General features: G+C 48.0%; 1 protein-coding gene across 6 annotated transcripts in view; it reads left to right on the plus strand.

The window, feature by feature from the left end:
* Positions 1 to 1019: 1019 nt before the first annotated feature.
* Positions 1020 to 13121, plus strand: part of ZNF131 (zinc finger protein 131) — a 31292-nt gene continuing 19190 nt past the window's right edge. For 2 of the 6 annotated variants that reach the window (XM_054575304.1, XM_054575307.1), the window contains exons 1-4: positions 1020 to 1223; positions 2094 to 2232; positions 3202 to 3303; positions 11883 to 12027. In XM_054575304.1, the coding sequence (XP_054431279.1) occupies positions 2109 to 2232; positions 3202 to 3303; positions 11883 to 12027 (371 nt within the window). In that variant the 5' untranslated portion in view covers positions 1020 to 1223; positions 2094 to 2108. Of the gene's footprint in view, positions 1224 to 1684; positions 1900 to 2093; positions 2233 to 3201; positions 3304 to 11882; positions 12028 to 13121 lie in introns of those variants that run through there. The other 4 variants (XM_054575306.1, XM_054575310.1, XM_054575305.1 and 1 more) reach the window with 4 other exon arrangements.

Raw genomic sequence — 13121 nt, forward strand, 5'->3', positions numbered from 1 at the left:
AATCTAGAAGCCATCCTTGACTGTTCTTCCCTTGTCATGAATGTATTCAACATTACATATACAGTACCTATGGCATACTTTCCAGTCAATACTGGTTCTATCACTAGATTCCATAGTTCTCTGGTGCATTTGCACCATGGTTTCATCTGGGTCTAACAGCCTCCCAAATGGTCTCTCCTCTTGCATCTTGTCTCATTATCTATTCTCTGCGTTCAGGGTAGAATTCTCATTCTAAAAGGTAAATCTTAGGAAGTTACTATACTGCTCAATCTCCAAGGCGTCCCTTTGCCAGTATAAGAAAAATCTTACATCTTCAACAGTGTTTGCACGGCCCCTGTGGGTCTGTCTCAGCAACAGTCTTTCAGTTCCCGGAAGGCTATAGTCTCAGTGTGCCTTGGCTAACAACGCTCGGAGTTTGGGTTGCTTCTTCAAGGTCGCTAGCTTTCCTTGACCCCCCGGATTACATTGTTCTTCACATCTCGTAACACACACAAATCAGCCCCCAGTCAATTAACTGCTTGAGGTGTCTATCAGACCAATAATCAGAAGGCAGACACCTCATATGCCTTGTTCACCACTGGATTTCCCAGTCCCTTAAAGCACTGCCTATCACAGCGTTGACTCTCAATAAATGCCTGCTGAAATAATGGTTACATTCACTTGGCTATTTGAGTTCTTCCCTAACTCCCACCCTCTTTTCTTTTTGAGAAAATAAACGTCAACTATCTCGTTTTCCTTAAAAAAAAAAAAACCAACAAAACATTTTCCCTCCGAATGAATGGAGCCAGTCACGTGACTTTGCCAAAGGGTCCCCCGCTTCTCTGAGCGCGGTGGTGTAGCGAGTACGGTGTGGACCGCTGGAGTAACATCATGTGTAAGTAATTGGAGCAGATCCACCAGGTCCACAGCCTAGCTAGCACCCACGTGCTGGCCGCAAAGCACGGAGAGGGCGGGCACCCGGGAAGACGATCCCAGGCGGTGGGACGTGCTCGCGCCCGTGGCTGCCCAGCCCGCGCCGCGGCCGCCGGGTCTCGGAGCGAGCGCACGTGCGCCGGCCGGACCTGAGAGAAAGGAGCACCCGGCACTCGCGCAGACATGGAGGGCGAGGCGCTTTTTAGGGGTAGGGAAAGATGTGGGGCGAGTTCCGCCCCGGGAGGGGAGAGCAGAGCAGGTCAGGAGAGGCTTTGAGGGACACAGAGGAGAGAGGGAGGATTCCGAGCTAGGTAAGGCGGGCCGATCTGGGGCTGGGGAGGAAGGGGGCGGGGCGGGGCGGGGCCGGGGAGCAGCGGCATAAAAGCCCTGCGGGCGCGCGTGGCGGGTGGATCCTGAGGTCCCGGCGGAGCGCGCACGCGTGCAGTCGGGCCGGGCTGGGTGGAGACCGGAGATCCCAGCCGCGGCCCAGTCAGGCCCGGCACCGGCCCAACCCCCCGCAGCCCTATTTCCTTTTTCTCGCGCGCGCGCGCGGTCTCGCGGTCGCCAAGCGCGAAGTCCCCACGGTTGGCCCCTCCCCGCCGCTGGGTGCGTGGCCCGTCCCTCCGTGGTCTGCGCTCGCAGGCAGCCGCGTCAGCCGAAGGCCGACGCGGTGACGCTTTACGTCGACGTGAGTGACGCGCAGGTCCGGGCCGCTCCTCCTTCCTTGAGTGAGTGCCGGCCCGGTCGGGGCGGGGGAGGAGAGGGGGGGGCCGGGGAGGGAGAGGCGACCCGGGAGTCGTTGTGGGCCGCGGGCCGGACCGGGTTCCGGCGCGGCGGGAGCCAGGGCCGCGCAGGAGGGTTTGGCGGGCCGTTAGAGGGCCGCGGCGACTGTCGGCCTGTCCCCTGCCAGACTTGCGCGCCTGGGCGCCCGGAGCCTCCGGCGCGGCGCCCACCCCGCTCCAGCGCGCGTCTCCCGACTCCAATTAGGTCAGGCTCGGAGTCCTGCGGCCGCCGCTCCGGCCCCCGGCGGCTCGCCTTCCTTTCTTCTCTCGCCTTCCTCTCGCCTCCCCCTCCCCCCCTTTCTTTCACGTTGCTGGGGTGTTTTTGTTGTTCTCTGCTTTTGGGGTTCTGTTCCCGAGCCCGAGCTCATGGGTGTACATTATCATGCTCCTCTTTTGTAGAGCAGCCCGCCGGCCATGGAGGCCGAAGAGACGATGGACTGCCTTCAGGAGTTCCCGGAACATCACAAAATGATCCTGGACCGATTGAATGAACAGCGAGAGCAGGACCGGTTTACTGACATCACCCTGATTGTCGACGGTGGGTGGGGTGGTGGGCTTTTGGGGCTTCGGTTCCCACCTCCCTTTTTCCCACTCCCTACGGCTCTCTATCAAAGTCTGCAGAAAGTGCGCGCGGAGCCCCAGGGCACTTGTCCTTGCCGCTCACAGGGACCGGCGGCCTGCGGAGGCTCTCGTTGGCGGGCAGTGACGATTTGGACAGAACCGGGGCATTTTAACTTCTGGAAGTTTTCCCATTGCACACCTGAGTACAGGAGTATGGGTGGGGACAGGGAGGACGTCTCTAAATGTTTGGTTAATGGCCTTCTCTGGGTTAGCTTCTTTTGGGTGTCCCACGGGAGTCGTGTGGAGGTTGATACCCTCCCCCCGCCCCCAGTTTCACAAATGGTCTCGGAAGGAGACTGAGGGGATCCTTTGCGGCGCTCGTACCCACCCTCTTTGGGAACCTCCAGAGTAAAACGGGGCCTTTGTCAATCTTCGGTGTTGTTATTGTAAGGGAGGCAAACCCAGCTTGGGTGTCTCTTCAGTGGAGTGAAATAGACTTCTTCCAGATATTAGGCATATTAAAATGTTGCCCATAACAACCACGTGCAGCTTCGTGCTTGTTTTGTGGCTGTTTTTTCTCCCTTTCCAAACGATCTGTAACCTTCTGGGTGGTGTTTATATTTAGCATATTTAGTAGTTTCCACTGGCTAGGATATGCCTTTCACTCTTTAATTAAGTGGTAGGAGGTTCCTACCTCCTGAAGTATTGTAAACTGGTCTTTATAAACTGACTTAATAAGGCCTTTGAGGTAAAGATCTGGCTTTGTGTCTAATTGAGATTAAAATTTGTCAAGACAGCTGCCAAGAATATTCTGACTTTAGTTCAGTAATTTATGTAGTTGTATAATTACATTACGAAGATTTACTTCATATAGTTTTCTAGGTCGTTTTCTAGTTTTATATCTGATTTTTGTGAACATGTATGATTTTATTTTCTTTTTATTTAGGTCACCATTTTAAGGCCCACAAGGCTGTTTTGGCTGCTTGCAGTAAGTTCTTCTACAAATTCTTTCAGGAGTTTACTCAGGAACCTTTGGTGGAGATAGAAGGTAAATGCTTGTTTGAAATAAAACAGTTTAGGAAATGTTACGGTTGATGAAGTTTTAGGCATTTAATTTAGCAAGATACCATGGGACACAGGCATCAGGGGTTTTGTTAGGCAACTGGATAAATCGTTCTTTTGACACCTGAGAATTCTTACTTTCAGTCGAGTGCTTGGTGCAGCGATCTGCCAGGAAAGAAACTTCCGTTAGGTCGTCGGTGTTGGTCTCTTAAAGGAGTCTCTTCCACTGCTATAGCCAGCAGTCCCTTGCTGTGTTTTGAAACCCTATGACACGTAAATTCCCATCTTCGTTTGGTGGGCTTGGGTTTCAGATTGTGGGGTGCTGAGGGGTAGAGCAGAGGCCTCTCCTAGCAGGGGTTACAGGTGTGAAGTGGCTGCCGTGCCGTGCAAAGGGCGAAAGACGAACTGAGCTAGCGTTCAGAAGTTCTGGTGGCTCTCGGAGGCCGGCAACGGAAGGGGCTATCCACCCGACTGCCTCGTGGGAGTAAGTGATCTTTTGTACTTGCTTGATTTTTCTGTAATAAGGGCCTGCCAACTGCTAGGTGTTGTGCTGTGTAGTTTATGTACGTTTCCTGAGGTTCACAGTGGTGATCCTTTGAAGTAAGTGATATTATTTCCAATTAATACATCAGGGAATAGGCTCCAAATGGTTACTTGCCCAAGGTTGCCTAGCTCACAAGGGAGTCACAGTTCAGAACCAGGAAATAAGGCAGCTTGCCCACATAAATACCGAGTTTTAGCTGCTTTCCAGGCTTTCTGAGTTTTGGTTTTGTATCTCTCTTGCCGTATACATACTCTTTGTTATGAATGGGTTGCCTAGAAACACTATTCCCTTGGAAAAATTTCTATGCCTAGGGGAGTGAAGAGTTAAGAATATCCTTTATTTTAGTACATCCCAGTTTGTCTAGCAGTCTGCCTGCCATGTCCATGGGTAGATTATCTTTGGATCATCTGTGGCGGGCAGCGTACAGGCATAATGGGAATCCACAAAGCTTACTGACAGGGGAATCTAGCTGCCTGGATGGCATTGGGTTCTCACACAAGGTAAGATTTCATGCATTAATCCACCTGAGCTACTGTGTGACCCCAGGCAGGTTACTTTACCTTAATTGCATACTAGGCTCCTCTAAAAAGTGGGTTATTAGGCTTGATTAATTGAAATAACGTGTGGAGTACCTGGCATAGTGTTTAGTGGATTGTGGAAGCTTAATGAATTGGGGCTATTTGCCCATTGAATATACTTATTGTATATATGCTATGTTATAGCCATGAAATGAAGAATTGATGAATAAGATAACCTTATCTTTTTAAATAAGGTAACTTTAAAAATTGGCAGATTTAATCGCGGATAAGCAACAGGTAAAGAAAGTGCAGAAAGGGTTGCAGAGGCTTTTATTGTGGAGTGGTGTCCCTGAGGAGGGAAAGCGCGGTGGGATCTACCTTAGAGAGATGGGAGAGACTGCAGAGCAGCGAGGTTGACTTCTGCGCAGACTCTTAAAAAGTTGAAAAGGAAAGGGCTAGGCTAACATGCAAATGCTGGTGCAGCAGGGAGTGCTGAACCACCGGAGAGGCAGGTGCTTCCCTTCTGAAGACTGGTCGCCTTGGCACGTCTCTGGGACCTCGCGGGGCCCCTGGCTGCCATGTCCGTTGCAGTACAGCACACACAGGTCTTCGGTGTTTAACCTGTAGACCCGTAAGAAAGTAAAATGTAAGAACACTTTCTGTTTTTGTTATTTGCCAGAGTCAGGCTTAAAGAATCCGTTTGTCTCCATGTCTCCTTTAGCCGTGGGTGTGGGGGTGGCTGCGCCGTCCACCTGGCTCCCCGGCCGTTGAGAAAACCCGAGTTGTAGTCCTGGCTTTGCTGTCTGTCAGCTGTGCGACTGTGGGCATGTTGGCTTGCTTTCTTTTCTTAATCTGAAAATAAGTAATTTTGGACCACATTGTGGATGTTTTGAATATTAGGTCATCCTCCTCTGGGTGTCCTGGAGAATGCTTTCGTTGTTTTGATTTTGGTTTATTTTCGGAGGCTGTCAACCTGGTTAGGGTCAGACCGCCTTATGTGGGCTGTGGATCCAACGCCAATTTCATTTTCAAAACCTGTGGTGAGCTGTGCGGGCTCCAGGTGTGCCTCGCGGGCCGGTAGTTCACGCCGCAGTGCCGTTGTCAGCCTTCGCTGCGTCCCCTCACCGCATGGGTGGCTCGGCGCTGAGCTGGAGTCTGCACACACAGATTGAGGCGGCCTTTTCTCCAGATCTCCCTGAGCGCCTCCTCACACGAGCTCCCAGCTGAAAAACGGGGGTTGTAGCTTCCCTGTACCGTCTGCGGTCCCCACTGCGGGGTCTACTTCTTGGACAAAGTGGTGAGAGAAAAGGGAAAGAACAAAATAACAAGAATTCTCTTCATCTCTTGACATCATAGCCTCTTTCCTAGTTCTCTGTCAGTGAGAACTCGCTCTCAGACTGGAGGTGCTTGCTCGGTGGCCGCCAGTCGCAGGGGTGCAGCCTCGGAGCCGGGGCTTGCCTTTGGGGAGGGCAGAGGCAGAAGAACAAAGCCAAGCACTCTTTCCTCACGCGCACCCACACAGACTCTCCATCTTCTTTCCTGGCCTTCTCGCCAGAGTTCCTCTTGAAGCTGCTTCTGTCTGCACCTGCTGCACAGTTGTGGGATTTGGACCATCCTAAGCTGGGATATGTGGGAGGAAAAAGAAAAAACCAGGAAACTCTCTGCTGTTTGAGTTTTGATTTCTCTCTGCAATCTGCTTGATTCCATTTATTTTTCAGAATCCTTGTTTACTTGCTTCATGTATTCTGTCCAGGATTTTTAGTTGTAATCAGTAGAGAATATAGGGTAGAGTGTGCTTCTCCGGCTTAACTAGAACTGGAGCCCCCTGCCCTGTAACTCCAGGTCAGGTGACTCAGTCTTTGAGGGTTGGATTCCAAGCACCTATATTTAAAAGTTGCTTAGGTCCTTGTTACTGGAGGTGTGGTCTGAGGACCGACGATAATGGGCGACACCTGGGAGCTCGTTAGAAGCGAGGACTCTTGGCCTCCGCCCTGGACCTACTGAATCAGCCTCGGATCCTTAGATGGTCCCCCTGAACAGCAGTGTTAGGGCAGCAGGGCCCAGAGCCATCCCACTGTGCGGCCACTGTGGGGGACCACCGCCTCACAGGGTGTTGTGGGAGCAGATGACATGCTTGTAAAAGGAATTTCATTTCTGATATGCTCTGTGAGTGTCAGCTGTCATTAGATGCCAACTGAGCTATCTCTCCCCCTGTTTTCTACATCTCTGGTGTAGTAAGTTACCTTTGATTAGAACCACAGGTGCACCTTTGGCTTCAAATAAAAATTCTTGTCCACAAATCCAGTTGCTTTGTGGCTTGTGACTCAGATTCACGCCACATAGAATCTTCGATGAACGTTCACTCCTTTATTTGGAGCACAGCCTTCTCACCTGAGCCTCCAGTTTTCTAAGCCCATTCTTTCTCTCTTCCTCCTGAAACCACATCCACGAGCACCTAGTTTTCTCTCATCGCAACCCCACGGCCGTGTAAATTTGAGCCCTTACTGTTAAGGACGGGACACCCAAGTCCATGTTCAGGCATGTGCTTTTTGAGTGGGAGTTTTCACTAACTGGGGGAATTCCCTAAAACTAGAGACGTTTCAGAATTCTTCCCCTTTGTTTCTTTCTCTGGAGAAAAAAGACAACTCAGATTAAGGTGTAACATTTTCCTTAGATACTTGTTCAGAAAAGTTGTATTCTATAGCACACTTCTATTATGAGAGAAGTAAGGGATTGAGGGGAAAATGGGCTGAGATTTGAAAGTTAACAACTTCGTTTTGATAGAGAATATTTTTACGCCCATTCATTACCCACCATCACCTCACTTCTCTGGGCAGGACTTAACCGGTCTAGTTCATGTTAGCTAATTAACCACTCAGCTCAGAGCTTTATTCCTATGAACATTGTTGGACTGGATACATAAGAAGCACCAAGGATGCTTATAAAAACGTTTTCCTATCCCAATTTTGATTCTGGAGATCAGGGACCCATGGGGTGGGGGGTGTTTGCGCATGCGCTTGAGTTTGAAGTGAAAGTTTGTTAGAGAGTAGACTACTCCACAGGCAGAGCAGCATTTAAAAAAAATTTGTTATTCATTTGAGAGAGAGACAAACATTGATCTGCTGCTCTACCCACTCATGCCTTCACTGATTGACTCTTGCATGTGCCCCTACCAGGAGCAAACCCAAATGCTGGCGCATTAGGACAAGCCCATGCTTTTATTAAGTCTACGGGTGACTGATGAACTAAGGTTAGGAACAGCATCCACACAGTTAAATTGTTGAGGCCAGATGTTTCTGGAAATTACAAATTTTTATAATTTTCTATAATCAGTACATATGCTACAAAATACTTCTACTGGGGTCTAAGGCCATACTCTGTAACCAAATAATATTTCAGCAGTATAGCACATTACTGTTTACTCTAATTGGGATAAAGACTATAAATAGCCTTATTTCAATTCAGATCAAATTTTGCTGCCAAATTATGGGAAAACGTCTGGTTTTAAAAGATTGGGGGACTTTGGGATTATAAATACGAGATTGTGGCCTGTAGTGAATGAGATCATGGGTATACAAACTCTGGCAGGAGCATTTTTCTGCCATTGTTGTATTTAAAAAGCTTCATCCGTAGGCTTTGGAATTGGGCCATCGGTTTGATCCTAGGTGGTTGTTTTTTTAATTTTATATATATTTTTAAAATTTTACTACGCTATTCCAGTTGTCCTGATTTTCCCCTTTTGCTCCCCTCCACCCAGCACCCCCCACTCCCTCAGGCAACCCCTCATCCTTGTTCATGTCTAAGAGTCATGCGTGTAAGTTCTTTGGCTCCTCTCTTTTACATCCCCATGGATATTCTGTAACTACCTATTGGTACTTCTTAATCCCCTAACCTCTCACCCATTCCCCTGCACCCCCCTCTCATCTCTCTTATCTTTAACATTTTAATTATGTGTCTTGGAGTGGGCCTCTTTGCATCTGTCTTGTTTGGGGCTCTCTGTGCTTCCTGGATTTGCATGTCTATTTCCTTCACCAAGTTAGGGAAGTTTTCTTCCATTATATTCTCAGATGATTTCCAATTTCTTGCTCTTTTTCTTCTGGCACCCGTATGAAGCAAACGTTGGCTTGCTTAAAGTTGTCCCACAGGATGCTAACCCTAACCCTCATTTTTTGGGGATTCTCTTTCCTTATTGTTCTGATTGGTTGTTTTTAGTTCTTTACATTTCAAGCCATTGATTTGATTCTTGGCTTCATCCACTCTGCTGCTGTTTCCCTGTAAATTGTTCTTTATTTCAATTAGTGTGTCTTTTGTTTCTCACTGGGTCTTTTTTGTGCTGCTGAGGTCCTCACTGAGTTCTTTGAGCATCCTTATGACCAGCGTTTTAAACTCTGCATCTGCTGGATTGCTTATCTCCATTTCATTCAGCTCTTTTTCTGGAGTTTTGATCTGTTCTTTCATTTGGGCCATGTTTCTTTGTCTCCTCATTTTGGCAGCTCCCCTGTGTTGATTTCTGTGTATTAGGTAGAGCTGCTCTGTGTCTTGACACTGTGGCCTATGTAGTCGGTGTCTTGTAGGGTCCAGTGGCACTGCCTCCCCTATCACCCAAGCTGGGTACTCAAGGTGCACCCTTCATGTGGGCTGAGTACACCCTCCTCTTGTAGTTGAGCCTTGATTGCTGTTGACAGATCAATGGGAGGGATTTACCCAGGCCAGTCAGTTTCAGGGACTGGCTGTGACCACTGACCACCAACCTCCGCCCTCTGTGGAGGGTCAGCTGTAGGGGGGCAGGGTGATGGTGCTCTGGTGTGGTCTGTAGCTGTCCACTGGGTGTGCAGGCCCTGGGGGTTCCCAGGTGGTGCAGACCAAGGTCAGCCCCCACCTGTGTTTTGCCTGGGGCCACCCTGCCTTAGTTTATTTATAAAGTAGTCTGGGATGGCTGCTACTTGTGGTGGCTTGGAGAAGCCAACTGTTGAATCTAGGTTGCTAGTTCCAGCCTGGGGCTCGCTGAGGCCAGGTGCTGCTAGTTTGAGAGGATTTAGGAAGTTCTAAAGCAGGAGCCAAGACCAGCCATTCAGATGGAAAAGCCGCTTGGGTGGGCCCATAAGTTGGGTGGAGCAATGGGATCTCCAAGGCGGGTCAGTGTTAACCAGGTTGGAGTTTCAGATATGGCACCAGCTTGCCAGCCCTGTGGCTCTGTGGGGGGAAGGCTTAGAAAAAGGACAGTGGCCTCTGCTCACCCTGATGCCACACCTCAGCCTCCCGCTGCACGCCCCTTGTGCCCCTCAAGCCACCTCCCTGGTAGTGGAGCCCAGAGGGAGTGAGTCTGAGGAGGTGGGTCCCTCCCTGTGTAGGTTCTTTAAGAGGAACTGCTTGGGGCTCAAGAAGTTTCTCCCAGGGACTCAATCCCTGCTGGTTTCTGCAGCCAGAAGTTGTAGGGACTTATCTTCCTGGCACTGGAACCCTGGACTGGGGGCCTGCTGTGGGGATGGGACTCCTCGCTCCTGAGATGTCTCTCCCAGACTTTTACCCTTCACACATGGGTATGGGATCAGCTCGTTCCACCTCTGTGCCCCTTCTAGCAGCCTAGATGGATGTGGTTTCTTTAATTCCATAGTCGTCAGAGTGCCATTCAACTCAGTTTCTGTCGGTTCTGAGCTACGGTGATTCTATTTTAGTTGTAATTTTGTTGTGGTTGTGCGAGGAGTCAAGCCATGTCTGCCTAGGCCGCCATCTTGACTGGAAGTGTGATCCTAGTTTTATTTTCACTTAGTGACTATGTGACTTGGGTAAGTTACTCTACTTCTCTGTGTCCTAACTTCCTCATCTGTAAAATGGAGATTGTAATAGTAAGTACTTCATAGGGCTGTTACCAGGAATGAGTTAGTACTTGTATTTAGTGTAAAGTATTTCAGTGTTGTTGTAAATATGCATGTATCTTGTATGTTCTATTAACAGTCAAAATTTCATTCCATTTTAGGAAAAATTTACACATTGTGTTTAAAAAGGACTTTTTAAACACGCTTTGCAGTACTTTGAAACATCTGGTCAAAACTGCCTCAAAAATAAAAAAATAAAAATAAAAACCCCAACAAAATCTAGTTGCCCATCCCTCAGGCTATTTTCATATATAATAAAGAATAACATGGTCAGAGACGACCAAGGGGAAAGATTCAGACTCAAATAAAAGTAGCCTTCAGTGAATCAGTTATTTTTAGTTAGCTTATTTGGTAGCATGTGACATGGTCATATCACATTATATTTTATGGTGTTTCTCATTATCCAGGTTGCTTTCATACATTTTGAAATGAGTCTACCCAGGCTCAGGGGTTTAGATTAGCCCCAGGTTACACAGGTCACGGAGAGCTGGGTGCTCAGCTAAAACTTTGAAGTTCTGGTCCCTGAATGATGCCCTTTCTTCTCACACATCGGGGATGCTGGATACTCCACCGACACTCACTGTTGCCCTGAGGCCATACTGAGGTGTATGAAGTGCGTGGGAAGAACATAATATTTCTGTATTTGCAATTGTGTATTTTGTGTGTAGTTTGGACTTGAGCATTTCTTATTAAAAGCTTTACATTAAATGTAATTTTTTCTTTGTTCCTCTCCGTAGCATTTTTTTAGCCTTGCATTAGCAGACTGAAATAATAGTATATAGCGTTAAAGGGCATAGAGAAACAAAGTATCCTTTTGGGCCAGAATTTAAACAGAAAACCTGTAAAGAAAAGTTGGAATCATGGTTTATTTTTGAAAATGATTTTAGCATTTATTTCTATTTTGTGTCCTGCATTCAGGAAGCATTGTGTTAGGCACTGTGAGGTCCCTCAAGTAGCTTATAGTAGAGATGATACCTCAGATCAGACCAGGCAGGTACAGAGTTCAGCCTAGGGGAAGTATAAAAGCAGGTTTCATTGAAGATGTGGCATTAGAATGGGGCCTTCATGGGTTGTAGGATTTGTAGAGATAAAGCGATTAAGCATTCAGGAAAGAGGGTAGGTGTTAATGAGGGCAAGGAATCTCTTAGGAAGTGAATGGGCTCGAGAATCAGGATAGAGTGTATGTGATAGATTTGAAAATGTGGAAGGGAAGATGGTGAGAGGTAGAAAAATCACATGAAGAACCTAGACGTAAAGGCAGAGTAGTGTTGAACTTGATTTGCTAAGCCATGGGAAGCCATCAGCGATTTTGGAGTTGAGTTGATGCAGGGCTCCCTGGCAGGTGTCGTCACATGTCTGACGTGGACCAGTGAGCCTGCTCATCTGTTTGAGTAACAGGTTTTACTCTTCTGTAAGGACATAGAAATCTTTGGGATTCATCTAAAAGTAGTTTGCTAGTTAGTGCTGGAACTTGGCTACAATAATATCATGCCAATAATGAGAATTCTGCCAGGAATTAATCTTCATAAGTGACAAGTACCAGTCAGGTTCCAGACCTTTTTCCCCCCCCTCTGTTATAAGATTTGAATCAACATGAATAAATGCTAATTCACATCTTTTTTTGCAGGTGTTAGTAAAATGGCCTTTAGTCATTTAATTGAGTTCACATATACAGCAAAATTAATGATACAAGGAGAAGAAGAAGCCAATGATGTGTGGAAAGCAGCGGAGTTTCTGCAAATGCTGGAAGCTATCAAAGCTCTTGAAGTCCGGTGAGCCCTCATTTAAGTCTGTATGCTTGCTGATTGGACCACATGTAGCTGAGTTCTGAAGCACCTGGTGCAAAGAGAAAGGAAAAAACAGTTACATTTTTTCGGGTTATAATTTGAGAGCATACTAATTGCTTGGGAGCCATTCCTGGTATTAAAATACAAAATTTCTCATAGGAAGTATAAAAAAAAAAAACAAACATTAAAAGACTCCACCGTCTTTCACAGTGAACACTGGCATTGTAATGCAGTGACTCGGACAAGCACTCTCAGGAGTCAGGCTGCCTGCGTAGTATCCCAGCTCCGCCGCCCCCGTGCGCACGTGCGTCTGTAATGAAGGCAGCAGCCTCCTGCAGCAGCTCCGTCTCCCTGTCTGTCGAATGGGGATGCTGATGGTACTTTCCGCATAAGATGCCTTGTGAGGGGAAAGGAACTGAAGCGTGTAGAGAGCTCAGCAAGGGGTCTGGCCCATGATGCTCTAAGATGCAAACTGCTGCTGTTACTTCCGCGCTCTGTTCCTCACGGTGGGTGGTCCTCAGTGTAAGTCGCTGGCACAGCATTGCAGGGCAGTTTGGTAAAATCAGTTTCACCTGGGATGAAATAATTTCGTCCAGCTCGCTCGTGTGGTTTAGTCTAAAGATACACTTCAGAGTTACTCTAAAAAATAATTGAACTGTAGACATTCATAAATATCATTTCTCCTAATGAGCTTTTAATTAGTTTGGTGACAGTTCAAGATTAAACTTCTCTGACAAAGGGTAGTGTGTCTACGTTCTCTGATGCCCTGGCACGTAGGTGTGCGGTAAGCATTAGTGGGTGGGCGCGTGCTAGGAGCAGACCACCCCTCCCTGCGGAGAGCGCGGGATGTGGGTGCTGAGACGGAGATGTCTTGAAGATGCATGCCTGACTAGGTCATATCTTCTCAAAGTGGAGGTAGCCTGGGGGGTACATTTATATGGATGGGCAATACCAAATTTGTGGTTAAGTCCTAGATGAGAATCTTCTGGGGGAAAAAAAGTTCCGTGGTCCGTTTGCTGTGCACAGCGCGGGGGTGATGCCTCACTGCGGGCAGGGCGCAGGGCGCAGGGCCTGGGCCA

Source organism: Pteronotus mesoamericanus, unplaced genomic scaffold, assembly GCF_021234165.1.
Source record: "Pteronotus mesoamericanus isolate MK-2021 breed Mesoamerican mustached bat unplaced genomic scaffold, CSHL_Meso_final contig_29, whole genome shotgun sequence".
In the NCBI taxonomy this organism is placed as follows: Eukaryota; Metazoa; Chordata; class Mammalia; order Chiroptera; family Mormoopidae; genus Pteronotus; species Pteronotus mesoamericanus.